The 25,305-nt window shown below is 62.8% G+C and overlaps 4 protein-coding genes across 8 annotated transcripts; 3 read left to right on the forward strand and 1 right to left on the reverse strand.

The window, feature by feature from the left end:
* Window positions 1-591: 591 nt before the first annotated feature.
* Window positions 592-3,714, forward strand: SAMD1 (sterile alpha motif domain containing 1). Its single transcript, XM_070625249.1, has 5 exons — window positions 592-1,763; window positions 2,180-2,474; window positions 2,564-2,660; window positions 2,758-2,869; window positions 2,967-3,714. The coding sequence occupies exons 1-5, from the start codon at window positions 798-800 to the stop codon at window positions 3,123-3,125; spliced, it is 1,629 nt and encodes a 542-aa protein (XP_070481350.1). The 5' UTR covers window positions 592-797; the 3' UTR covers window positions 3,126-3,714.
* Window positions 3,715-4,616: 902 nt separating this feature from the next.
* Window positions 4,617-7,784, forward strand: C6H19orf67 (chromosome 6 C19orf67 homolog). 2 transcript variants are annotated; one of them, XM_008542158.2, is made up of 6 exons: window positions 4,617-5,205; window positions 5,830-5,974; window positions 6,100-6,200; window positions 6,275-6,460; window positions 6,794-6,928; window positions 7,390-7,784. In XM_008542158.2, exons 1-6 carry the CDS (start codon window positions 4,865-4,867, stop codon window positions 7,562-7,564), a joined length of 1,083 nt encoding a protein of 360 aa, XP_008540380.1. In that variant the 5' UTR covers window positions 4,617-4,864; the 3' UTR covers window positions 7,565-7,784. The 2 variants fall into 2 exon arrangements, with proteins under 2 accessions (XP_008540380.1, XP_070481357.1); XM_070625256.1 differs by having other exon boundaries at window positions 4,674-5,205; window positions 5,833-5,974.
* A 3,058-nt stretch (window positions 7,785-10,842) lies between these two features.
* Window positions 10,843-12,630, reverse strand: MISP3 (MISP family member 3). 2 transcript variants are annotated; one of them, XM_070625261.1, is made up of 3 exons: window positions 12,048-12,630; window positions 11,474-11,547; window positions 10,843-11,223 (listed from the first exon to the last, which is right to left on the reverse strand). In XM_070625261.1, the coding sequence occupies exons 1-3, from the start codon at window positions 12,628-12,630 to the stop codon at window positions 11,206-11,208; spliced, it is 675 nt and encodes a 224-aa protein (XP_070481362.1). In that variant the 3' UTR covers window positions 10,843-11,205. The 2 variants fall into 2 exon arrangements, with proteins under 2 accessions (XP_070481362.1, XP_070481363.1); XM_070625262.1 differs by having other exon boundaries at window positions 11,474-11,591.
* A 4,527-nt stretch (window positions 12,631-17,157) lies between these two features.
* On the forward strand, window positions 17,158-25,218 carry PALM3 (paralemmin 3). 3 transcript variants are annotated; one of them, XM_070625258.1, is made up of 8 exons: window positions 17,158-17,311; window positions 19,717-19,765; window positions 20,666-20,746; window positions 21,271-21,413; window positions 21,561-21,645; window positions 23,130-23,175; window positions 23,281-24,381; window positions 24,445-25,218. In XM_070625258.1, exons 1-8 carry the CDS (start codon window positions 17,271-17,273, stop codon window positions 24,999-25,001), a joined length of 2,103 nt encoding a protein of 700 aa, XP_070481359.1. In that variant the 5' UTR covers window positions 17,158-17,270; the 3' UTR covers window positions 25,002-25,218. The 3 variants fall into 3 exon arrangements, with proteins under 3 accessions (XP_070481359.1, XP_070481358.1, XP_070481360.1); XM_070625257.1 differs by having other exon boundaries at window positions 23,281-25,218; XM_070625259.1 differs by lacking the exons at window positions 17,158-17,311; window positions 19,717-19,765; window positions 20,666-20,746; window positions 21,271-21,413; window positions 21,561-21,645 and adding an exon at window positions 22,677-22,821 and having other exon boundaries at window positions 23,281-25,218.
* Window positions 25,219-25,305: the final 87 nt, after the last annotated feature.

Consider the following 25,305-nt stretch of genomic DNA (forward strand, 5'->3'; position numbering starts at 1 on the left):
GGGCGGCGAGTTCCCGGTAAGTGCGGTCCCGAGAGCGGAGCGCGCCGGGGAGGCGTGGAGAGGGGGGCTGGGCGCCGGGGACGTCTGGGTCCCGCGCCCAATGGCTGGAGGGCGGCCGAGCGCCGCCTGCCCGCCCCCTCTCCCCTCCCCCCGGCGTTCCCCTCCCCCTCCCCCGCCCGCCGCTTTCCCCCGCCCCCGCCCCGGCGCCAACTCCGCGGCGCCTCCTTAAAAAGCGCGCGGGAGTTGTAAGGGGGGGCCGGAGCGAGCCGGAGTGAGCGAGAGCGCAGGGTAAAGGGGCGGGCGGGGGGCCCGGGCTCCACCTTAAAAGCGGGCGCGTGGGGGTGGGAGGGAGGAAGGCGGGCGGCGGGGAGGAGGGAGGGAGGGAAGGAAGGGGGGCCGGAGTGTCCCGGGCGCAGGGCGCGCGTGCGGCGGCGGCGGCGGCGGGGAGGGGCCGGCCGCGCCGCGCTCCCCTCCTCCCTCCTCGCATCCCCGGCCCCGCGCGCGCCCAGCAGAAGCGGGTCTGTGTGTGCGTGCGTGCGAGTGAGTGAGTGTGTGCATATTTTTTTCTCTCTTTTCTTTCTCTCACTGTTTTTTCTCTCTCTCTCTCTCTCGCTCTTTTTTTTTTTTTTTTTTTTGCGAAGAAACAGCAGCGCCGCCGCCGCTCCACCGAGGCGCTGCGCCCCCCGGGGGGGGGAGGCGGAGGAGGCGGGCAGCGGCGGAGGGAGGGGAGCCGGGGAGGGGGGCGCCGCGCTGGGAGGGAGGCAGCGCGCACGGTGCAGCCGGGCCGGGCGGGAGGCATGGCGGGGCCCCCGGCCCTACCCCCGCCGGAGACGGCGGCGGCCGCCACCACGGCGGCCGCTGCCTCGTCGTCCGCTGCTTCCCCCCACTACCAAGAGTGGATCCTGGACACCATCGACTCGCTGCGCTCGCGCAAGGCGCGGCCGGACCTGGAGCGCATCTGCCGGATGGTGCGGCGGCGGCACGGCCCGGAGCCGGAGCGCACGCGCGCCGAGCTCGAGAAACTGATCCAGCAGCGCGCCGTGCTCCGGGTCAGCTACAAGGGGAGCATCTCGTACCGCAACGCGGCGCGCGTCCAGCCGCCCCGGCGCGGAGCCACCCCGCCGGCCCCGCCGCGCGCCCCCCGCGGGGGCCCCGCCGCCGCCGCCGCCGCTGCGCCGCCGCCCACGCCCGCCCCGCCGCCACCGCCCGCGCCCGTCGCCGCCGCCGCCCCGGCCCGGGCGCCCCGCGCGGCTGCCGCTGCCGCCGCCACAGCGCCCCCCTCGCCCGGCCCCGCGCAGCCGGGCCCCCGCGCGCAGCGGGCCGCGCCCCTGGCCGCGCCGCCGCCCGCGCCCGGCGCTCCTCCGGCGGTGGCGCCCCCGGCCGGCCCGCGCCGCGCCCCCCCGCCCGCCGTCGCCGCCCGGGAGCCGCCGCTGCCGCCGCCGCCACAGCCGCCGGCGCCGCCACAGCAGCAGCAGCAGCCGCCGCCGCCGCCGCCGCAGCCACAGCAGCCGCCGGAGGGGGGCGCGGCGCGGGCCGGCGGCCCGGCGCGGCCCGTGAGCCTGCGGGAAGTCGTGCGCTACCTCGGAGGCAGCGGCGGCGCCGGCGGCCGCCTGACCCGCGGCCGCGTGCAGGGGCTGCTGGAGGAGGAGGCGGCGGCGCGGGGCCGCCCGGAGCGCACTCGGCTCGGAGCGCTCGCGCTGCCCCGCGGGGACAGGCCCGGACGGGCGCCGCCGGCCGCCAGCGCCCGCGCGTCGCGGAGCAAGGTGAGCGCGTCGCGGAGGGGGCGCCGCGCGGTGGGCAGGTGCGGGCGAAGTTGGTGGCGGGGGCGCGAGTCCCGGAGGACCCGGGCGGCGGGCGGCCCGGGCTTTGCGCGTCTCTTCTGCGGGCTCAGCGCCTGGTGACCTTGGCAAGTGTCTGAATCTGCCGAACCTCAGTTTCCTCCGCGGTGGAATGTGATTTAATAACAGTAGCGACCCCTTGGGGTTGTTGAGCGAGTTTAGTGAGATTTGGCTGCTGAGGGCTTTATGAACACAGAGTCTGGCACGAAGTGACTGCGTAAAAGTTAGTCGGGGCTGGTATAAAAGGTGGCCGTTAGGCGCAGTACTTGGTCCTTGATCCCAGAGACTGGGCTCAAGGCCAAAGAAGTACTAACCTTGCGCGCCTCTCTCCCTGGCATCAGAGAGGTGGGGAAGAGCGAGTGCTTGAGAAGGAAGAGGAGGAAGATGATGATGAAGATGAAGATGATGAAGACGATGTGTCTGAGGGCTCTGAGGTGCCCGAGGGTGACCGTCCCGCAGGTGCCCAGCACCACCAGCTTAATGGCGAGCGGGGCCCTCAGAGCGCCAAGGAGAGGGTCAAGGAGTGGACACCCTGCGGACCCCACCAGGGCCAGGATGAAGGCAGGGGGCCGGCACCAGGCAGTGGCACCCGCCAGGTGTTCTCCATGGCAGCCATGAATAAGGAAGGAGGATCAGGTAAGGACTCCTCTGGGTGGGAGGGGTCCTGGGGAGGAGGAAGCCAGCCCCCAAGACAAAGGTCCAAAAATAGGCTTTTTCTTTCTTAGCCTCTGCTGCCACTGGGCCAGACTCCCCATCTCCTGTGCCTTTGCCCCCAGGAAAACCAGCCCTACCTGGGGCCGATGGGACCCCCTTTGGCTGTCCGTAAGTTGGGGTGTTGGAGACACGGGGTGCTGCCCAGGTGTGTGTAACAGACCTGGAAGAGCATCGCTGCTCACCCGTGCCCTCTGTTCTGCCACAGTTCTGGGCGCAAGGAGAAGCCGGCTGACCCCGTGGAGTGGACAGTGATGGACGTGGTAGAGTACTTCACCGAGGCCGGCTTCCCAGAGCAGGCAACAGCCTTCCAAGAGCAGGTGGGTCCCACACCTCGACATGGCCCCTCATCCCAGGGCTTCAGTGGGGGTCTGCTCTGACCCCACTCTCTTGCTCTCTGTCTCTCTTCCCCCTCAGGAAATCGATGGCAAGTCCTTGCTGCTCATGCAGCGCACAGACGTGCTGACGGGCCTGTCTATCCGCCTCGGGCCGGCCCTGAAGATCTACGAGCACCACATCAAGGTGCTGCAGCAAGGCCACTTTGAGGATGACGACCCCGATGGCTTTCTAGGCTGAGGGCCCAGCCTGGCCCCCGCCCCGACCCATTCCAGCCCCCCTTCTCACTGCAGACCCCAAGTCTAGGAGCTGGACGGGGACACCTTCGGCCCTCGTAACAGATTCCAGTGAGGGGGCATTCCTCCCTACACATCTCGTCCCTGTGTCTCCCCGAACACACACATCAGGCCCCCAGCACATCCCGCACTCCAGGATAGGGGAGTGTGGGGTGGGACAGGGCCTGCGCATTTTACCCCAGGAGGCCAACCCTCTCCCCAGCCTAGGACATTTTTGGAAAAAAAAAAAAAGGGGGGGGGGGTGCTTCCCATCTTCCTAGATCCTCCTCAGTTCAGCCAGATGTTTCCTATATAAATGTTTTTTTCTGCCTGTTCATTTTGGTGAGGGTCTTTCCTCCCTCCCCCACCACCCATACCCCTCCCCAGTCTGCCCCTGGCCTCCAGCCCCCTGGGAGTGGCTGGGGTGGGGTCCCTGGCCCTAACCTACCCTTTCTCTTTCTTTCTGTTGGTTGTCGCTCCAGCTGGCTGTATTGCTTTTTAATATTGCACCGAAAGTTTTTTAAATAAAGTTTTAAAAAAAAGAAAAGAAAAAAGTGCCACGGAGTCCATTTTATGAATGAGGGGAGGGGCATTGAAGACCCACATCAGCCTCGAGGGAGAGTGTGGGGCCAGGACTGAATGGCCTGAGGAGGGAGACAGGCCAGTGATGGGGCTGCCTGGCGGCCATTCCAGGAAGGCAGGGGTATTTGCTTGGAGCGGTCATTCTCCCATGCCCAGAACAGTGCCCAGGCACACAGTAGGTGCTCAAATGTTTGTGGAGTGACTAGCTGTTAACTCTGGGCGTTACAAGCATTTTCTTGGTTGTTCTCTCCGCTGCCTCATATGAGGCTGAGAGCTCACCAAAACCCACATTACAGACGAGGCAACGCTCAGAACAGCAAAGATGCTTGCTCAGGGTCACACAGGGCGGGGTCTGACACCTGTCTGAATTCTTTACCCAGAGTCTTTAAGCATAATTAACCTATTTGGCTACATAACTACATAGGCTACAAAGAATCCTGTCTACCTCTGTTGGGGGCAGGGGTCTGTTCTGTGCCGTGGTCGGGTCTCCAGGCCTCAGGTCCTCTCCATAAAAGGAACAGAAGGGATTGGACCATCAGATGAGATCATGGGATGGGAAATTTTTCCAAGATTTTTATTAGTGGTAGTAGGAACAGCTATTACATCACAAGTGCCTACTAAGTTCTAAGGCAGTTTCTCAACTCCGTTAGAGGTTTTTAGAAAATACACTGATTCCGGGGCCCGGGGGTCCTCCCTTTCTAGACCTATGCCCCCGGGTTTGTATGCGCGGTGGAGACCCCTCCTCCCTAGCAAACCGCCTGGGAGAGAGAAAGGCGCCGGCGCCCGGGCCGCACCCCGAGGACAGGGCCGCGCCAGCGCCGGCCCAGGTCGCCGCGCTGGGACGCGGCCCTCTCGCCAGGTTCCGGGAGCGCGCGTGTGCACAGGGCCCCGCGGCGCGCAGCGCGGACCGGAGCGGCGGTCCCCCACCCCCGCCGCGTGTTGAAATTCAAACGACGCGAACTCGCTCCGTGCGGCGCGACGGCCGGCAGAGAGGTCGAGGCAGAGGCGAGCTGGAGGGGGCCGCGCTCCCAGCCCAGGAGAGTCCGACGTTCCCGGGGCGGGGTCGAACCCGCGCCGACGCGAGCGGCGGAGGCTTAAGAGAGCTCTGGTCCCCGCCTACCAATGGCTACGGAGCAGTGGTTCGTGGGACCGCTGCCCCCGGGCCCCGGGGAGACGCAGTCCCCTGACGACTTGGAATCTGGGGCACAGCCCTGCGGAGATCTCTCGTGGTCCACGCCCCCTGGCCGACCTGGGGACCCACCCGAGGCGGAGCCCCAGGACCAGGACGTCCAGGGGCAGCTGCCCGAGGCCTCTACTTCCATGCCCTACCCCGAGCCTCTGGCCCCAGGCCCCGGGCACCCACCTCCTCGCCTGCCCTTAGACACCATGTTCAGCCCCATCACCGAACAGCTGCGCTACCTGCTCAAGAAGGCGGACGATTTCCAGAGCTACTTGCTCTACAGGTGATGCAGGCTGGGGTCCTAGGTCCCCACGGACAGGGAGACAGAGGAGAGGGTGACAGGCTAGGCGGCACACCCTGGGGTTGCAAACTCAAAAGCATTAGGAGCTGCAGACAGCAAATGAAGCTAGCTGATTAAGAATCCAATTTGGAAGAGTGGTAAGGACTGTGTGGAATTTGGGGTCAGGGAGCACCTGTGGTTATGTGGGCTCCCGGGGTTGCCACATCCCTAGGACTTTCCTCCCAGTCTTGAATTGCTTGGCTGAGGTTTTGAACCCTGGGTGAGCTAAACGAAAGCTGTCTGAGCCAGACTTGGCCCGTGGGCCACCAGTTTGAGATCCTAATGGATAATGTGATTCCCAGGCCAGGCAAGGGGAGAGACTGAGTCCCACGTTCCAGTGTCCATTGGGAGGGATCCCCTGGGGGGCTGTGGAAACCCGAGATGCCTGGGCTCCACCCTGCGTGGAGGTCTGAGTCAAAGGCCATCGTGGGACACAGGTGGCAGCATTTTAACGTGTCCCAAATGACAGTGATGCAGGTGGTCTAGAAGATGCTCTGACAAAGGCCTGGCACGAAGGGGTCTTGTAATGCGGGGGGACCCCAGGCAAAGGCCCCGTTCTCCCTTCAGCAGAGACCGGGTGCAGAAGGACCAGCTGGCGAAGGCCATGCCCACCTTCCTGCACATATGTGAGCCCTACTTCCTGTACCTAGAGGCGGCCGCACGCAGCGTGCCCCCCATCTATGGAGCCCTGCAGGAGCTGCTCCGCAAGGGGGTGCGTGCAGCCGATTTCCTAGACCCCAGGCCCCCATCTCCATCCCTCGGACCTGGCGCCTGGCTGGGGGTGGGGACGGGGTGCTCCTGGCAGGCCAACTCGTCTCATTATGTGCCTCTTTGCAGCTGTTGGAGATCTCCCAACAGCTGACCCTTCGCCTGGAACAGGTGGTCCTCATGTACGCTTCCTTTGGGTTCGTGGGCCTGGAGGAGACTGACCCCCTGAGGTAAAAGGGAGGAGACTGGGCTGGGAGCCGGAGTCCGGGTCCACCCTCATCACCCCTCTCCCATCTCCCGCCAGCATCTCTTGTTTCTTCTGCGGAAGGTTTGCCATCAGCCCTTCCCACGAGGTGTCCATCTTCAGATACTGTGCCCCAGCCGCCTACACTGCCAGCCGCTTCCCCAGATACCTGTATAAGAAGATGCGCTGGAACCTGGAAACCACCCCTGAGCCCAGCGTCCAGGGGCAAGACTCCTACGTGGATTAGTGAGTCCCCTTACCGGAATCTAAGTCCTCCCCTCTCTATGCAGAATGTCAGTATGGGCCTCTGAACCACCGCCACCAGCAAAGCATGGAACGGCAAGCAGGAAACCAAGGACCTTTGAAAGGCCATCCTCATCTTTAAAAAAAAATTCATCCTTCCATCAAAATAAAAGTCCTCATCTTAAAAGTAGGCTGGCAGTTAGAGAAAGTCCTCAGTGTTGGGTCACATCCCTACCTGAGACCCTGAGGGCAACTTCTGATGAGTTTCCAGCTCCCCTCCAAAATTAAAGCCCTCGGAAACTGCTTGCTCTTCATCGCTGTCCCTCCCCCTCCCAGCTACTTCCTGTGCTATCGGGACACCTGGGAAGACACAGGCTCAAGTCCGGCCAATTCGTGCCCCCAGATCCAGAAGCTGTGGTCCATTGGCCGATGGGTGCCGCTCGAGCCCGCCGAGGATGACCTGTATTCATGGTAGGAGCTAGGGCCGGGGCAAGGGGGGCTTGGGCTCTGGAGGGAGGGCCAGAACCCCACCAAAGAGCATCTACCTCCCCAACACTGTTTCCCTTGGTAATAACGATAGCATTTTATTGTGCCCTGAAAGTGCTTTATGCAGACTCATGTAACAATCCATTAGGGTCTATACTCCCAGCCCCATTTTACAAAGAAAGAAACAGGTGCTCAGAGAGGTTAAGTTACCTGCCCAAGGACACACAGCTAGCTGAATGGCTGACCAGGTCAGGGCAAGAGTTGTTCAGCCTCCCAGAGCCATTACCCTCTAGGTTTCTCATCAACAAGGAAACCACTTTCCCTCAGGGTTTTTCCCACCCCCAGCTGAAACAAAGCCTCTTTGAGCCACAGCTTCTCACTCGAGGGGAGGGGCTCCCGAGAAGCAGGGGGCGCTCACGGCCCGGCCTGTCTGTCCCCGGCCCCAGGATCTTGTGCCCGCAGCCGCTTGGGGACTACCAGCAGCTGCTGACCATCGGCTTCGAGGAACCGTCGCACACGCTGGCCACCGACCTGCTGGTGCAGATGCTCACGGGCCAGGCGGGCCCGGCACGGCCCCCGAGAGCAGCCGGGCCCGCGGCGTGGGCCGCGCAGGGGCCTTGAACCCGGAGAGCGAGCGGGGAAAGCTGGCGCCTGACAGCTGCAAACTCCTGGAGAGGGGCGGGGGCCCTCCCTCGCTCTGCTGGTGCAGCTCGGCCTCGCCTTCCCCGGGCCGGGCTGAGCTGGGCCGGGCCGAGCTGGGCGGTGCGCTCCAGGGCCGGTCGGGCCGGGGGCCCTGCGCGCCGACTCACCAGTTTTGTGTTAAATAAAGAAAGAGGTCACAGTCTCCGCGTCCGCTCGGAGCGCCGCGCCCCTCCCCTGGGGGCGGGGAGGCCCCGCCCACTCGCGCGGCCTTCTGGGAAATGTAGTCTTTGGCTACAAAACCTAGCCCGCCCACAGGCGGACGGGAGCTCAGGGCATGCGCAGAGGCGCACATGAAGCAAAAAGGGAAGTAGCGGCTCCTGTCAACAACCGGAACCCAGCAAACCGCGGGTTTCGGGGAGCCGGGAAATTCAACGCCCACTGGGGGAAGGGACCCCCCCCTCCTCGGAGCCACGCCCACGCTCATGTATTAACCCGGAAATGATTTCTTTGTACCGTAAAAGACTACATTTCCCGGCGTGCTTCAGGAAAGGGTCTGAGATCAGTTTCCTTGGGGCGGAGGTCAGATCTTTTTACAGCTTTGGAGTGGTGGAGTGGGCAGGGGCGGGCCGCAGGCGCGGTGGGGGAGCACTCCAACTTTGGATCGCTGGGCCTCACCGCAGCCTTGGACTGGAGAGGAGACCGGGGTTGAGGGAGGTGCACCCACCTGCCCCGCGCTGCAGCGAGCAGGTGGCGGGGCCTGGGCCCGCCTGGGTCCTTCTGAGTGCAGCTGGTCCGTTGCGACGGGAAGGGTGTCCTTCCTGACCCGGGTGTCATCCCCTTTAACCCAAGGGGTGCCTTTTGGTTCCCCCCCAGCATTTTCAGCGTCGGAGGAGAGACCTAGAAGCCTGACTCTATGCTTTCTGGCAAAGCACTCGCTTACCTGGTAGTCCCCGGCACGTAGGAGTGTCATCAATCGGGAGTGGACAGCAAACCCTTAGGGGGGAGGGGCCTCTGGTGACAATCTCTGACTGCGTCACGGGTGAGTTAGTCCACAGCCAGGTCGGAGTGCCTCCAAGGGATGCTGAAGCGCCCTAATTCTGATTAGAGGTAGCCCCTGTGAGTCCCCACACACACACCCGCTATGAGATGCTTAACAGTAGCCTAGTCCTGCAGAAATTTAAATGGAGCCACAAATGCGAGTCATGTGTAATTTCAAACTTTCCAGTAACCCCATTCGAAATAAGGTCAGATTGATTTTAGTGATACTTTTATTCAACTCAGTATATCCAAAATATTATTTCAATATATGATCAATGTAAGAAATTAACATTTTGCATTTGGGGGGGTGCTGGTCTTTGAAATCTCTCGTGCCTTTTACACTTCCCGTGCATTTCAATTCCAATGAGCCACACGCAGCTTCAGACTGTCTCCCTTAAGACAAATTCACAGGCCACTTAAGACTAAAAGTTTCCTGTGGGTGGTGACCCTACTGAGAGAAGAAGGAAACAGGCTTGATTTCCTGGGTCCTGTTGCTCAGAAACTGTCTACTACTCGTGAGTCTCCAACTTTAGCGTGCCTCAGAATCACGTGGAGGGTTTGATCCTGAAGTCTGGGATGAGCCCAAGAATGCGTGTTTCCAACACGCTCCCAAGCGCTGCTGCTGCAGGGAGAACTGCTGGCCGAGCCTCCATCTGGGTCCTCAAACCTGGCTCCCAGTCCCAAGCACCTGAGGAGCTTTTTTTTTTTAGGAAGATTAGCCCTGAGCTAACATCTGCTGCCAATCCTCCTCTTTTTGCTGAAGAAGACTGGCCCTGAGCTAACATCTGTGCCCATCTTCCTCTACTTTATATGTGGGATGCCTACCACAGCATGGCTTGCCAAGCGGTGCCATGTCTGCACCCAGGATCCGAACCCGTGAACCCCAGGCCGCCAAGAATCGGAACGTGCGCACCTAACCGCTGCGCCACCGGGCCGGCCCCTGGGGAGCTTTACAAAGTATTGATGCCAGACCCCTGTCGGATTCTGACTTACTTGGCATAAGGGTGCCTCAGGTGATTTTAATTTGTAGGAAAGTTCGAGAATCCAGGCCTACCCTCACAAACTCCTGTCAACTCTAGTCCTTAGTTCTCAGCTCCCCTGCTGGGAATTACCACCAGGCTCTGGGCGTTTCCGTTTCCCACCTGGGCAGCCCTAGCTCTTTCCTGCCTTCTCTGCAGACCACCCGGGGTCGCAGCCAAGCACGTGGTCAGTGTGTGGCTGATGGGGTCAGGGGTTGGGTCCTTGGTCCGCAATACTGTTGTGAGCATTCTTTCATCCTTCCTTAGCCATTTGTTGTCCCCACGAAGGGTGGAGCCTGTTGCTGGAGCCCGGGCATACTGAGTTGGACAAATGGAGGAGTTTAACGGTGATTCTAAAACCTTCCTGGGTCTCGGCCTTTTCTGGGTCTCTGTGCACCTCTAAGAAGCTGGTGCACCCGAACCGCAGACCATAACTGCACAGACACGCTTTTTCAGCTTGGGGTGTTCACAGACCCTCTTGAATCCCATCCAGGAGGGCCTTGAACCCCTTGTCTTGGGACAGAGAGAAATTCAGGAGGGCTTGCCAGTTGACAGCCACAGCCCTATGGCAAACGGGTGTTGCTTGCTGCCCCCTCCTGCCCACCCCCCCCACCCCCGATTTTAAAAGTTTTCTCAATAGTCACAATAAACTAAAGTTCAGTAGATTTCTCTTTTCAAGGCTGGTTTTCCAGCTGCTTTTGCAAAGCAGAAGCTCCTGACCACCGGGCGCACTCCTCGGTGGCACCGCCGACAGGAACCCCCCAGGCCCTGGAGACAGCCATGCCTTCCGGCTCCGTCTCTAAGGAGCGCCTGCGGCCGGAGACCGGGAGGGTCTTGCCCGCGGGGCAGGTGGTAAAGGGCCCAGCGTGCCCTACGATGCAGCCTGCAGCCTCCCCACCCGCTTCCTGGTAGCTCTTGTTTACGTCCCCAGGGCAGGAACCACCCCTTGTCCCCTCCGTCCCGCCAGCGCCCAGAAATGTCGACGACTTCGCGGGGGGGCCGGTCCGGACGCCGCAGCTCGCGCCAGCGCCGCCAGGGGGCGCCAGGGGCCAGGCCGGGCCAGGGAGCTGCAGCCCCGGGACCGCGCGCCCAGGGCGCGTTCCGCATTCCGCGCGCTGGCCGGCGCCCTGCGCCTTCCGCGAGCCTGACTGCGCCGCCCCCGCCCCCGACGAAAAGGACACGGAAGAAAACAGCCCGCGCTGCCCAGAAACAAGGGGCTTTATTGGGGAGTAGGGGTAGCGAGGCCGTGACCCCGGCCTCCGACGGTCAGGGCCGGCGGGAGGGGCTGGTTTGCCTTACGGTCAGGTGAAGGGCTGGACAGTCTCTCCGGCCGGATTGTGGCGGTGGTGTGTCCCAGGGGGAGTGACAGTTTTAGAGACGAGACTGGTCAGTTTCACAAAGTCTAGTTCAAGGATGGGCTGGTCCGTGTCATCTTCGCCGGCGCAGACCGCTGGCCCCTCCCTCCAGGCCTTCGGCCCATCCCGAGGGCACTCCCGGGCGCCCCTGCCCGGGCCCTCTAACGGCCATGCTCCGTCCGGCCGGGGGTCCGAGCCGGCTCGAACCTCAAGGCTTCCGCTCCTCCTGGGGAGAGGGGGCCAGACGGAAGGCCGGCCTCAGGGACCCGCGCACCGGGGTGACACCAAGGAGCAGGGGCAGTTTGGGCCCCAAGACCATCGCCTCTTCGTCACTGGTCTGCGCCCGTTGCTTCGTGTCCTAGCCCAGAGTGACCTCCCAGGGGCTCCTCCCCCAGCCCAGCATTCTGGCGCCCGGCGTTGGGGGGCGGGGGGCGGAGCGACAAGAGCCTGAGGCACGAGGGGAAAGGGGCTCCCACCTGCTCCAGGCCGTTCTCCGAGGCCTTTCTGCGCGGAGGCCAGATCACCGCCAGCTTTCCATCACCCCTGCTCGCTGCGGGGAAGGCGCGCTCAGCCAGCTGCCCCTCCTCTCACCAGCTGGAGGAGGCCGGGACAAGGAGGCCGGCCGCGCCCCTTAAACACACACAGACGTCCACCCCCCCTCCTCCTCATGGAGGCCTCCATTCCGAGGGGGGAGGGAGGTGAGCCCAGAGCGGGGAGGTAGGAACCAGAAAGTTCAGAGAGGGGATCCAGGTGCGCCAGAACCCGGGGAGGGTGCCCTAGAACCCGACAAAGACGTCCGGAGTCCTCCTCCCTCCCCACCATGAGCCTGGGTGGGGGTGGATCGGAGAGTCGACCACTCCGAGTCGGGGGTGGAGCACAGGGACGGGCAGCCCCGAAGGGATGGGCAGGAACGGAGAGTCGAGAAGGGGTGGGAGCCAAGAGGGCGTACCCTGAGAATCAGAGCGCCGGAAAAGGGGCCACTGGAGTCGGGTAGTCGGTGAGGGTGGCTGGAGCCCCGGGGTCCCGGGCGCCGGGCCGCCCGTGACTTACCTGTGAGGCTGGGCGCCGGGTCCCGGAACTCGGCGGTGCCGTAGACGCTGAGCCGCTGGCGCTGCAGCTCTCGCTCGCGCTCCTGCACCTCGCGCACCTCCTGCTCCAGCAGGGACGGCGCGAGGGGCGAGGGCGCGCGGGCCAGCACCGGGCACCGGCCCTGCGCCGCCGAGTGCGGCCGGCTTCCGGCCTCCGGCAGCTGCTGCAGGCCCGCGCCGCCCTCCGCCGCTGGCGAGGAGCCGCCGCCGCCGGCGGCCTCGAAGAAGCGCTTGAGCTCGCCCAGCGGCGGCGGCGGCGGCTGCCGGGCGCGCGGCTCCGGGCCCGGGGGGAGCGCCAGCGCCGCCTGCCGGTGAGCCTCCCGCTCGATGTCCCGCTGCATCTGCGCGCCCGCCCGCGCGCGCTCCACGGCGCGCGGAAGCGCGGGGCCGGGGCCCGGCAGGCTGAGCACCGGCCGCACGCGCAGCTCCACGAGTTCGCGGCGCGCACGGCCGGGGCTCAGGCCTCGGCTCCGGCGCAGACTCTCCTCGCGTTCGCAGCTGCGGCGGATTTCGCGCTCGATGGGCGTCTCCATGAGCGGCTCCATGAGCGGCTCCTCTGAGGACTGTTGGGGGATCTCGGGGCGCAATGGAAAATGCTGATGGGCTTCCGAGTCTGACTCTGAGGAGGAGGTCTCGGGACCCTGAAGGGGACACCGCTCCAGGATCGCGGCGCTTCGGGCTTCAGACGGCCGGGGGTCGCGGCTGCCTGGCCCAGGCCTCTCCACGCCTCCAGCGGCGGCCGGCCCGGGGCGCGCCGCGTCCTGCCCCGCTGATGGCCCAAGGACTTCGCTCTCTCGCTCAGGGGTTTCCGCGCCCTGCTCTGCGGAGGGCGCAGAGATTTCGCCGCCCGGCCTGGGGACCTCGGCGTCTCGCTCTGCGGCAGGCCCTGGGACTTCGCTGTCAGACCCGGGGGGCTCGAGGCCCCGAGCTTCAGACGACCCCAGGGCTCCGCTCTCCGGCTCGGGGCCTTGGGGTCCAGGGTTGGGAGCAGCTCGGAAGCCTTAGTTCCCAGCGCCGGAGTTCTGATGCCCAGAGCTGGGACACGGTGCTCTGCGCGGCACCTGTGGCCGCAGTCACCGCCCGCGGGTTCCAGGGCGTCGCCTGCACCGGCCGCTTCTCTGACCCGCCTCTGGCCTCCAAGAACAACCCCCGGGGGCAGGGCCGGGCACCGCCCCCTGCACCTGCCGGGAGGACTCCGGCCCCGCCCTGGCCCCGCCCTCGGGGCGGGGGCGCCCAGGCGAGGCACCGGATTTCGGCCACTGGCGCGCCCCAGGTCAGCTCAGGGCACCAGACTTCTTGGAAGAGCGCTTCCCTAGACCCGGCCAGCTACCTGGGGGGCCAGTCTGGGTGCCGTGTCCACTCACTGGGCGCCACCTGGGTACCTTTTCGGCCCCACGCCCCCGGCATTGCCTGGAGGCTTGGTCCCAGCTGCGCGCCGGGCTGGCCCTCTGGTGGGGATGTCCCCCGAAGCCATCTTTCCGAGGCCTTGCCAGCCCCGCCCAGCCGGCGGGTAGCGACGCCCCGGGCCTCTGGGCTGTCCCCTACACGTCCCACCCCTGCCGCGCACAGCTCTGGCTGGAGGGGGAGCCAGGGGCCGCCTTAGTCTCCCTCTCTGCGCCTGGGCTCGGCGGGGCTCCCAGCGGGACGGCCGGGCCCGCGCCAAGCCTGGAGGCGGCCTCCCCCAGCCCTGCGGGAAATGTCTGCGAGGCGTCTGCGGCCAAACTCGCTCCCGCTTCAGGGAAGAGGGAGGGACGGCCGCAGCGAGCCCAGGGCCGGCCGAGCGGCTGCGGCTGAAAGGCGGTCACCTTGAGCCCCGGCAGCCGGGAAGGCCCGGAAAGGAATTTCGGCCTGGGGAGAGCGGCTCCCTGGAGCTGGGGCCAGGGCGCGCGTGCAAGGGCAGGATCCACGCCCCCACGCCGGCCACCCACCCCCGCGGACATCTTCCACTCCCAGGCTCGCTGCAAATCTACTCTCCCGCCCCTCTCCCACCATATGGGGTTCCCGGGAGTTATCTAGAGAAAGTGGGGAGCCCCCATAATCCAACTATCTGATCACTCCTTCACCCAACTCTCTGCCACCCCTGGAGACCCCCTCCCCTTACCCCCTCACATTCTCCTCTCTCCTGGAGCCCGGTCTCAAGCTGCTGCCCTCCTCCCTCTGGCCATCTGACCTCCCTCCTCCCTCTGACTCCATTAGCCTAATTGGAATCAGGCCCACCTGGGTCCGATCCCACTCCTAACCTGAGCCAGGCCCCGCCTTCTCCAAGGCTCCGTGTCCTTGTCTGTGAAATGGGGGTCGCAGAACCCAGTCCCTTGGGAGGTGGTGAGGATTAAAACTATACTTGTGGAAAGAGTGGTCTCTCCCCTTTATCAGTTCCCCCGGGTGCTAACCCCGGGGGTGCGCTGTGCCTCCACTGGCTCCTCACACCTTTGTAAATCGACTCTTTCTTAAGTTCTCGTCAATGACTCAGTACCAGAACACCCTGATGAATTCCAGTCTCACACTCTAAACGCCGTCTCTGTGCGGTGTCTCCCAAGCGTGCATCCCCACTCTGACTTCTCCCCTGGGTTCTGGGCTCATATCCGACAGGCTCCCGTCTAATAGACACGTCAACCTGGACACCTCCAAAACGGAACTCGCAGTTCAGTCTTGTATGTATGTACGTGCCATTCGCCCATTCTGTTTCTCATGCCCCAGACCTGGGAGTCAGCCTCAGTTTCTCTCCCTCAGCGCCTCTCCAATCCACCAGGAAATTGAATTGCTCTTGGATCCGTTGGCTTTGCCTCCGAAACGTATTCTGGATTCGTCCACTTGTCTCCACCCTCATCCCAGCCACTCTGCCACCCTCCAAGGGCTACCCACCAAACTTAGAAGAAAAAGCCAAACTCCCCACCTGGCCCAGAAGGCCCTGCCCACTTCTCAGACCTCCTCTTCAGACACTCTCTCCCTCTATCACTCCTCTGTTACAGCCTCCTGCTTCCTGCAAACCCCCAACTGCATTCCCACCTCAGGGCCTTTGCACTGCCTTCATTCTGCTGGGAATGACTCAGCACAGGCTGGTTTCTGCTGTTCAGGTTGTGGCTCAAACATCACTTCTTCAGGGAAGTGGCCTCTGATCACCCAGGCAGTGTCCCTCCCAGCCCTCCTCCATAACCCTGTTATTTTCTGTAACTCACCCACTACGTGAATTTCCACCAGTCTCCTTTATTTCTTTGTTGTATATCATTTGTCTCCCCCTGGGGCCAGAAAGCGAGCTGCATTCCAACATTTTCTGTCTGTCACACCTACCTCTATACCCAACTCCCCCATGCCTAGAACAGTGCGTGACACATGACAGGTACTTAGGAATCATTAGTTGACGATCCTTACTAGATGCCTACGCCCATGCTGGGAACAGAGAAACCAACGTGACTTGGAGGTTGCAGCTGAGTTTGAGAGACAGACACGATTATAAACATAACGACCTTGCCTTGGTGTAGAGCCCAGGATGAGAGCATCTAAGTATTTAACAGTTATAAAGTCAAATGACAAGCAATTAAATAAAATATATTCTCTTCTCCAAAAGGTGGAAACAACCCAAATTTCCATCAACGGATGAACAGATAAACACAAAGTGGTCCATCCGTACAATGGAATAGTATTCAGCCGTAAAAAGGAATGAAGCTCTGATTCATGCTACACCGTGGATGGACTGCACAGAAGTTATGCTGAGTGAAAGATGCGAGAGACAAAGGCCACATGTTGTGGCTCCACTGATATGAAATGGCCGGAGTAGGTCAATCTATAGTGGTCAGTCTAACTATGGCCTGGGGGTGAGTTCAGCACACTCCACTTCAGCAGCCTGGGCTCAGTTCCTGGGCATGGACCTACACACTCATCAGCTGCCATGCTGTGGCAGTGACCCACATACAAAACAGGAAGATTGGCATGGATGTTAGCTCAGGGCAAATCTTCCTCAGCAAAAGAAAAAAGAGAGAGAGAAAAAAAATAGGTAAATCTTTAGAGACAGAAGCAGATTGATAGTTGCCAGGGCCTGGGGGGAGATGGAATGGAGAGTGACTGCTTAACGGGTATGGAATTTCCTTTTGGAGTGATGAGAATGTTCTGGAATTAGATAGTGGTGATGGTTGTACCACGTTGTGAATGTACTAAATACCACTCACTAATGGTAAATTCTGTTATGTGTATTTTACTACAATTGAAAACTAATGGAAAAATATGTTCTCTCTTCCTATCACGGCAGAACGACCTAGACGGCCAGGTTCAATTATAAATGTTTTGAATCCCTAGGAGCTTGTCCTCGAATGTGGGACACAGGTAAACCCTGGCCCTTAGCGCAGGCCTTTTCCTTCCCACCCCCAACTAGGTCCTGCACAGCGAGGAGCCTCGAGCACACCCCCAGGGACCCCGGCCCACATGGCCAAGCTCCTTCCTCACCCTCCTGCCTGCAGCTGCCCTTGGCCCATCCTCCCTAGCGGCAGAATCCACGCTCAGGAGGCCACGCGGGCCTTGTCTGTGAGCTCAGGACGGTTTGGGGAGGGAGCTCTGGGGCCCCACATGCCCTGACCAGGATCTGGAAGAGGGCGGGAGGCTTTAGGTGGGCATTTTCCCATTTCACAAAAGGGGAAACTGAGGCCCAGAAACCTGGGGCAAGTTGCCCCCAGTTATCCAGAGGCCAGGCTTCCCAGTTGCCATGGTGCTCAGCCTCTGTTCTCCAGAATCCTCGAGCCTCAGAGCCAGGGTCCGAGAAGGGAGGGCAGTCGTCCCGTATGTGTAATGTGCAATGATGCTGGGATGTGGGTGACCCTTGCTAAGCAGCTGGACTTGAGGTGTCTGGGGTGCCCTTCTCTGGAGGGGGCTGGCCCCACTCTCGCCCACATGCCCGACCACGCGTGTGAGAGCCTGTTTGTGGGAGGCAGCCAAGTGCGCAAGGAGGCCAGGGGCTGGTAAATAATTTATCAGGACAGCTGATAGGACCTCCCCAGAACTGCCCGCCAACCTTCAACCCCCTCGGCCGGCGGCCGTGCGCCTCCCGCCTCCCAGCCCAAACCAGCTGGACCAGCTCTCCCAGTGCCTGCCCCGCAGCCCCCCCTCCCTCCAGCCAAGTCACAGCCTCCAGGGCACCTTCAGAGGGCAGGTGGTGGGTCCTGAAGCTGGAGACCAGATCGTGGGCTTCTGGGCAGCGATGGCCCTGCAAAGCCAGGTGTGGTCTCCGGCCACACCCATGTAAGTGTCCAGCGTCAGGGGGGCCGGTGGGCAGGGCCTGGGAGGGGCTCATGGGGGACGTTGGCCTTTCCACAGGGTGAAAGCCCCAGTGGGCCTCTCCTGAGGGGACTGGGGGAGTGGACAGAGGCCAGCAGCCGACCCCAGAGGCCCTTCAATGCCCCCCTCCCCAGGGAGGCTGGTGGAAGATGGGGGCCCCCACCTCCTTCCTTTTTGTGGGTTTTCCACTGGCAGGCTTCAAGCCTGAAGTCCAGCCTGGGGGTGGGGTAGGGAATGGCAGGGTCCCTCGCTCCCACACTCTGCCTTGAGGGTGACCCCCCACCCGTGTCCAGGGCAGGAGGAAATGCTTGCCATCCAACAGGAAAAGGTCACAGCTCCCAAATTGAGACATTTGAGGGCACAATTGAAAGGGTCGCCTGCTTCTCAAGATGGCACCAGCTGCTCCCAGCGGCGGCCATGAACCACAGCGGCGAGTGCAGCTCCTGCGCAGATAGAGATAAGCAGTGTCGAGTAGGGTGTGCGGAGCAGTGTCACATTCGAGCCAGGAGTGAGGGCCTTTTGGGGTGAGAGGGTGGCTGGAGGCCTGAGAGGTCCGTGAAGAGTTTTGGGAAGGGCCCCCCCCTTAGGGACCCCAATTCAGTTCCTCACTCTTTTGGGTCCCCTGTTGCATTATTCACCAACTACAAACCTGGTTGCCTAGCAACGGGAACCTGATCCCCCCCAGAAGGAAGAGGCAGGGAGATTGCATCTTGGGGGGGAAAGGAAGAGGGGGGCTCTGGCCCTCCCCCGGGGTCACCCTGTTAGCAGGGGATCCGGGCTTCCTACGGGATACCCTGCGGAGCAGGACTCAACCCCTGCCCCAGCTGAAACCAGGGACCCCCTGGCTGCCAAGACGAGGGTGCCTGGACCCCCCTCCTCCCCAGTGTTCTGAGAGCCTTGAGTTCCAATCGTGACTCGGTGACCCCAGAGGAGTCCTTTCGCCATTTCTCAGAGCCTCAGTTTCCCCATGCGTAAAATGGGGACAGTAGCACTGCGGGCCTCCCAGGATCGCTGCGAGGAGGAAGCGAGTTAGGATAAGTGAAGCGTTTGCCGGCGTCCCGCCTCGGTGCGCGCTGAGGCTCACGGCTGGCTGAGTTTGTTCTCAGCTGGAATGTCAACTCAGCAGAGATGGACGGCCGCATCTCAAGATCGGGGCGGCGGCGGCTGCGGGAGCCGGCGGAAGGCCCCGGGCACTTAGGACGCTATATATAGTCAGCGCTAAAGACGCGCTGGCTCCCTGCCTTCCGCGCGGCCTGGGACGAGCCCGGAGGCCCCGCCAGGGCCTGGCCACAGGCTCCTGCTCGCCGGCAGGGTTAGTGCTCGAGTGAATAAGTGCGTGAGGGCCCGCTCTGTGCCCGCCCGCCCAGGGCGAGGGGTCAGGACCCAGGCGGAGAGACCCGCCCTTCCAGACGCTGGCCTGGGAAGCCCAGCGCGCAGATGGTGCTCAGCACGCGTCAGTGATGGCAGGTTGATGTGACGACCACTGTCCCCTAAGTGCCCTGCGGGACCACAGTCAGCCTCCAGCTTCCATGGGAGCCCCGAGGGGCGGGGGCAGCCTTATAGGCTGGGCAGGGGGGGTCCTGGGATGCTGCAAGGACAATGACGGGGGAACTCAGGTTAAATTTTAAACTGCCAAACTCCTCCCCCTCTCCTCCCCCTCAAGGTCCAGCGCTAGGCAGCTGGTGACCTGGTGACCTGGTGACCCTTGCCCTCAAGGAGGGGGTTTGGCAGGTGGAGAAGGCAGCTCCTGAGTTACCATGGCAATGGCATGTGTCCGTGGTGAGGTGGACACTTCTCTTCCCGGACTCTCTCACTCTCTAGCGCTTAAGGGATCCTGGCTAGGAGGCGAGGTCCAGAGAGGGTGTGGAATTGGAAAGAGACACACAGCGTATTAGGGGCCTGGCAGGATTCGAGAGTTTCTGTAGGACAGATGGGAATGGTTATTACGGTTAACCATAAACATTATTGATCCTGGGAATTGCTAGAGGTGCTATTAATAATAAACTGTGCTCCTGTTTGGGGGGACACTATGTCCTGCGTTTTTCCTGTATGGGTACTTCCCTGCAAGTTGAAAGGCAAGCGATCCCCGCCCATGTTACAGATGGGGAAACTGAGGCTCAGAGAGGCCGTGTCAGGGCTGGGAAGGGCTCTAGCTCAACCTGTGCGGTCTCTGCTCTCTCCTCCTCACAGGACCCTGCCCTCTGCCCCGACCACTCCCAGGCGCCGGGGAAATAGAGGAAAATGCTGGGCTTTGTTTGGTTTCCAAGCAGCTCAGGGATCTTGGCTCAGAGAGGGGCGTTCAAGGGGTGGGCCTGCTGTGGGGTGGGGCCCCAGAGGACCCCACTGCAGCTCCTGCCCTCTCCCCACAGGCCCATGGCCGAGAGCTCCCTCTACCGGCAGCGGCTAGAGGTCATCGCCGTAAGTGACGCCCTCTGCCCGGTGCCCTGGGCGCCCCAGCCCTGCCCCGGGCCGCTTTGCTTCCTGCCTCCCTCCCATTCTGGGGAGCTGGCCTAACGCCGTGAAGGGCACAGGATGCAGGACCTTAGCTCCAGCCCCGCCTCAGTCCTCAGGCCTATGGGCTCCCTAGTTCCTCTGTCTGGTCACTGCCACCCCCAGAATGGTGAGGCTGCGCACCCCGCGCTCCCAGTATCTGCATCACCCAATGCCCCGTTCTTGAACTGCGGTCTCCCAAACACCCCATGTCTGGACCCCACCTCTCAGGCTCCCATCTAACCCACCCCCACCTCTCTGACCCCCATCTCTGGAACCCCACCTCTCTGCACCTCATTTTTACACTCCAGTCTCTCCGGAACCCCCATCCTTCTGACCCCCATATCTTTACTCCATCTCTCTCAGCCTCCATCTCACTAACTCCCATCTCTGATCCTTCATCTCTGCACCCCCAGCTCTCTGGACCCCAACTCTACACCCCCGCGACTGCACCTCCCTTCCAGACCCCCATCTCACTAGTACCCTCCTTTTGATCCCTATACCTGGACCCCCATCTCTCTGAACCCCATCTCTCCTCACTCCACATCTCCGACCCCCCAGCTCTGTGCCCCCTCCAGATCCCCATTCCAAGGCCCCACCTCCCACCCCATCCACAGACCCCCGTCTGCGCTAGCCAGGCCTGCGCAGCATCCCGGGCGCAGCCGGCCCCGCCCGCCCCGCTGCTGAGTCAGCGCCTCCGCGGCCCCCTCCCCGCCGGCCCCGCCCGGCGCGCAGATCCGGGAGCCCCGGGAGCCCCGCGGGCCCGGCGGGGTTGGGGGAGAGGCGGCCCCACCCGGCCCGCGCGCAGCTCCGGCCCTCTGTGCGCAGGAGAAGCGGCGGCTGCAGGAGGAGATCCGCTCGGCGCGCCGCGAGCTGGAGGAGGAGAAACTCCGCGTGGAGCGGCTCAAGGTGCAGCGGGCGGGGCGCTGCCAGCTCGGGCAGGGCAGTGGCGGGTCGGTTCGGGGACCGCAGGAGCTTCTGTCTCATTATGGAGGCACGGCTGGGGGCATGGGTCCCAGCTTTGGGGCAAGCGTCCTTCCCAGCTTGGGAGAGGGCTGGAGGTGGTGAGGAGACATTTGCTCCACCTTCGGGGAGAGTACGGGGACAGTGGGGGAGTTTGTCCAGCTTTTGGGGAGGCCCCACAGGGACATTGGTTTCACCTCTGGGGTTGTCTGTCCCAGCCTGGAAGGGCTGGCTGTTGACGGCTGTCTTTTCAGCCTGGGAAAGCTATGGGATGGTAATGGCGTGTCTGTCTCACCTGGCCGTGTTGGGTGGCAATGAGGGCGTGTTTCCCAGCCCGAGGGAGAAATGTCTGTCCCCTCTGGGTGGTTGTGGGGTAATAAGAAATCTGCCCAGTCTGGGGGTGGGGAGGGGACCCTACGCGGGGTAGGGGGGGTCCCTATGGCCAACCGATGCTCCCTTCCCGTGCCCAGAGGAAGTCTCTCCGGGAGCGCTGGCTAATGGATGGGGCGGCTGAGGGGCCAGAGCGGCCGGAGGACCCCACCTCGCCGGACCCCCAGTCGCCGGAGAGCCAGGCTCAGGCCCATATCCAACACCTGGAAGACAGCTTGTTCACGTGAGTGGGGCCCCTGCCTGCCTGCTTTGCCCCAGCCTAGCTAGGCCAGGACCCCAGGCCCACTCTGGGGGGTGGCAGATTGAGACTGGGGCGGGGGGGTCCACGGGGCCTGGGGCCCGGCTCCCAGCAGCCCTCTCTCTTCCCCAGGCTCCAGTCCCAGCTACAGCTGCTGCAAAGTGCGTCCACAGGTGCCCAGCACAAGCCCTCAGGCAGGCCCACCTGGCGCAGACAGGTGAGGAGGGCAGGGAGGGCGGGAGGGGGCGTGGCCAGCAGGCCCCAAGCAGGACTTCTCCGTGGGCAGTTTAGAGAACCACCAGGTCCTCCATGATTTCTTTGCTCTGTGGTCTTGGGCAAGTCACTCTCCTGGCCCAAGCCTCGGTTCCCCCATCTTTGGAACAGGCATGTGGTGGGAACATGGGCAGGATGCTCATGGCACTCGGCCCCAAAGTGAGGAGATGGTCGCCATGAGATGCTCGCATGATCTGAGGCCCCGTGTGGGCTTTGTGTTTTGGGGTCTTGTTTTGGTAACACCTTGATTAAGATGTAATCCACATGCCTGACAACATGCAGGCTTTTGAAAACCAGGACACTTGACATTAAAATCTGGCTCTCCGGGTTGTCCTTGGAGTCCAAAGATCTGGCAACACTGCGCCCGGCCCCAGTGAGGTGCGAGTTTGCCACAGTCCCCACCTCTCCCTGCTGTATTACCTGGGCTCCCAGGTGCCTGTCTCAGGGCAGAGAGGGAAAGGAAACCTGTTAATTGGCATGGGAAGCGCTTGTCGGGTTTTTGGTATAAGCTAGAGTTGCACAAGGCAGGATTCCTGGCCCAGGGGCACTCACAGTCTGGATGATGAGATGGGGTACCAAGGGTCTGTGAGGAGGAGCCCTGAGCACAGAGGAAGAACCTGTATGAGGTTGGGGAGTCAGGGAAGGCTTCCTGGAGGCGGTGACATCTATGCTGAATCTGAGTGGGAACCAGGCAAGGGAAACAGCCTGTGCAAAGGCCTGAAGGCTGGGAAGAGGAAGATCAGACCAGAGAACCATGTCCCCGAGTCCATCTTCCTCTCGTGCCCTCCACTCCAGCCACACTGACCCTCTTTTCTCTTCCTTGAACTTGTCCAGTTCATTGAAGCCCCAGGGCGTTTGCACTTGCTGTCCCTTCTGCCTGGAATGCCCTTCCCCCACCTCTTGAATCCAGGCTGCCTCTTCTCATTCTTCAGGTCTCTGTTCAATGTCACCTCCTCCTCCAGGAGGGCCTCCTGCACCTTATTTCTAGAGGAGGGACCCCATCGCCTCCCAGGCACGCCCTAGCCCCTCATCCTGCCTTTTTTCCTCCATAGCCCTTCTCGCCTGTGACATTATATATTTTCTAGTGTCGATGTTTATCACCCGCCTCCCCAGCTGGAATGTAAGTTTCAACAGTGAAAGGCTTCAGGCATCCCTTGGCCACAGGAACCTCAGTGGCTGGCAGAGTAGGTCCCCAGTGCAGCGGAACTGGCTGCATGGACACAGGACTGATTAAGCCCCTACTGTGTGCATGGCTCGGGGGAGCAGAGGGCGATAACACAGGCAAGGAAGGCTGAGGCGCAGTAGAGGTTTGGTGCTCAGGGTAATGGGGAGCCATTGAGGTGTTGGAGCAGGAGAGGGGCCCTGGCACATAGTGGGGCTGCAGGTGGAGATGTGGGCTGCCTGACTTCCTCTTTGCCATCCCTGCAGGGGCACCGTCCTCTCTCCCAGCCCCCGGTGGAGGCGAGCCCTGCAGGTGGGTGTTTGTGCCCCTAGGTCTGGGGATCCCAAGAGGAGGGCCTGAGTCTGGGTGGCCTGAATCTCACCCTGTCGCCCCTCTCTCCTCCCCTGACTCCCCAAGGCTGCACTGACCTGGACAAGAGAGCCTCCCTCCCAGCCGGCCTGCTGGGCACAGCCCCAGAGTCCCCCTTGGAGCCTGGAGATGAGGCAGTGAGGGCTGCGCCCGCCCTGAGGCCACTCCCCGCAGCCGCAGCAGCCTCCTCTGAAGCTAATGGGCCCTGCAGTGGCCCCAGCCCCGCTCCAGAGCAGGAGGCGAGTCAGGGGCAGGGGGTGTCCCAGGGCCGGGCAGGCCAGGCCAAAGGAGGGGGCATGGTGGAGGTGGTGTGGGAGGGGCTGAGGGCCACGGAGGACAGTGCCACGGGGGCCACGGGCCCCGAGCTGGAGGCCAAGGTGGAGGTGATGGTGCTGGAGGCTATCGCGGACAGGCAGGAGGCCAGCTGCCCGGAGCGCCCGTCCTGGGCGAAGGAGGACAGGGATGTTGTGGAGGTGGTCTGGGAAGGGGTGGGGGGCACGGAGGGCAGTGAGTCAGAGGCCACGAGGGTGGTGGCCAGGGGCCCGGAATCTGCCAGGCTCCAGGAGGGAGGAGAGGGAGTGGCTTCTGAAGAGGGAGGAGGGGCTCCCCTGGGCAGCCCTGACAGCAACGGGCAGGGGGGCTGTGGAGCAGAGGAGGCATCCTTCATCTGGGTGGAGAGGGTGACCCTCAGCGAGGAGTGGGAGGAGCTGGTGGTGGAGGGGCGGGAGGGGGGAGCTGAGGGTCCACCGGGGGTGGAGGGGGGGCGAGGGGAGGACACCTGGGAGGCAGAGGCAAGCCGGGCAGAGGGCTCTGTGGGTGCCAGTGAGAGAAAGGCAGGCGCAGAGCAGGAAAGAGCAGAGACGTCTCCAGTGGGAGAGAGGAAAGGCAGATGGGAGTCCTTGGAGCTGGAGGGGAGAGGAGGCGAGGAGGAGCCGGGCGCAGACAGGGAAGGAGGTGAGGAGCCACTGTCAGCAGAAAGAAAGGAAGCTGAGGGGCCTCTGAGGGCAGAGAGGGGAAGAGGTGAGGAGCCCTCGGGAGGAGAGCAGAAAGGAGGTGAGGGAGAGCTGGAGGCAGGGGAGGAGGTGAAGGAGCCACTGGGAGCAGAACGACAAGGAAGCGAGGGATCTTTGGGAGCAGAGAAGGAAAGAGGTGAGGAAAAGCTAGGGGCGGAGGAGGAGGCTGAGGGGCCTTTGGGAGCAGAGAAGGAAAGAGGTGAGGAAAAGCTAGGGGCGGAGGAGGAGGCTGAGGGGCCATTGGGAGCAGAGCGGAAAGGAGCCGGAGAAACTCGAGGGGCGACTGGAGGCCCGCTGGGGACGGAGCGACGCGGAAGTGAGGGGTCTCGGAAGGAAGAGGAGCCACTGGAGGCAGAGAAGGCGCCGGGGGTCGAGGAGGGTCTGAGTCTAGAAGAGCAGAGAGAGCCCGGGGCAGGAGGGGAAGGCCAGGTGGAGGAGGCGAGCGAGGCGGGCGCTCCCCCGGCGGCTGAGGAGGACGGCCCACAGCCCCCGGAGAAGCAGGAGGGCTCCTTGGAGGAGGAAACCGCAAGGCCCCAAACACCTGCGGAGGGCCGGGGACCCTCCGGGGACGCCACCCTGCTCCTGGCAGAGACCCCGGCTCCGGAGCAGCCCGCCGAGTGCCAGCCCCTGCTTCAGGCGGAGGGGCCCACCGCCCGCCCTGCGCCGGCCCGCACGCCCAGGCCGCCTGCCCCTCTGGAGGCCGAAGAGGCAAGCGGCCCGAAGCAGAAGACATGCCAGTGCTGTGCAGTCATGTGAGCCTGCCCGCCAGCTGCCCTCACAGCTACCTCGGTGTTCTGGCGTCCAGCAGAAGGTCCCAGGGCAGACAGGGCACCGCAGGACTGGCCTGGCCCCTGGGAGCCTGCCAGCCCACACGTCACCTCCACCTGAGCTTCAGGAGAACTCGCGGCCGCCTGTGGCCCTGGCCCCTCTGCGATGGAGCCTTTATACTTGAAAATAAAATGTCAGAGCATTCGGCCGGTGTGAACGTGTGTGTGGGTGTGCGCATGTGTGCACACGTGTGCTGTTGGCACAGAATGACCTCGCCATCTCCTGGTGGCAA

Source organism: Equus przewalskii, chromosome 6 (assembly GCF_037783145.1).
Source record: "Equus przewalskii isolate Varuska chromosome 6, EquPr2, whole genome shotgun sequence".
NCBI lineage: Eukaryota > Metazoa > Chordata > Mammalia > Perissodactyla > Equidae > Equus > Equus przewalskii.

Bases quoted from the DNA above. Each gene is read 5' to 3' on its own strand.
- MISP3 (XM_070625261.1), bottom strand. From the start codon at position 12,630: ATGGAGCCGCTCATGGAGACGCCCATCGAGCGCGAAATCCGCCGCAGC. The intron at 11,548-12,047 runs GTAAGTCACGGG...CCTTCCCCGCAG, and splicing joins CCCGGCGCCCAGCCTCACAG to CGAGCAGGGGTGATGGAAAG.
- SAMD1 (XM_070625249.1), top strand. From the start codon at position 798: ATGGCGGGGCCCCCGGCCCTACCCCCGCCGGAGACGGCGGCGGCCGCC. The intron at 1,764-2,179 runs GTGAGCGCGTCG...CCCTGGCATCAG, and splicing joins CCCGCGCGTCGCGGAGCAAG to AGAGGTGGGGAAGAGCGAGT. The intron at 2,661-2,757 runs GTAAGTTGGGGT...GTTCTGCCACAG, and splicing joins GGGACCCCCTTTGGCTGTCC to TTCTGGGCGCAAGGAGAAGC.
- C6H19orf67 (XM_008542158.2), top strand. From the start codon at position 4,865: ATGGCTACGGAGCAGTGGTTCGTGGGACCGCTGCCCCCGGGCCCCGGG. The intron at 6,461-6,793 runs GTGAGTCCCCTT...TCCCCCTCCCAG, and splicing joins CAAGACTCCTACGTGGATTA to CTACTTCCTGTGCTATCGGG. The intron at 6,929-7,389 runs GTAGGAGCTAGG...CCCCGGCCCCAG, and splicing joins GAGGATGACCTGTATTCATG to GATCTTGTGCCCGCAGCCGC.
- PALM3 (XM_070625257.1), top strand. From the start codon at position 17,271: ATGGCCCTGCAAAGCCAGGTGTGGTCTCCGGCCACACCCAT. The intron at 17,312-19,716 runs GTAAGTGTCCAG...CTCTCCCCACAG, and splicing joins TGGTCTCCGGCCACACCCAT to GCCCATGGCCGAGAGCTCCC. The intron at 21,646-23,129 runs GTGAGGAGGGCA...CCATCCCTGCAG, and splicing joins GGCCCACCTGGCGCAGACAG to GGGCACCGTCCTCTCTCCCA.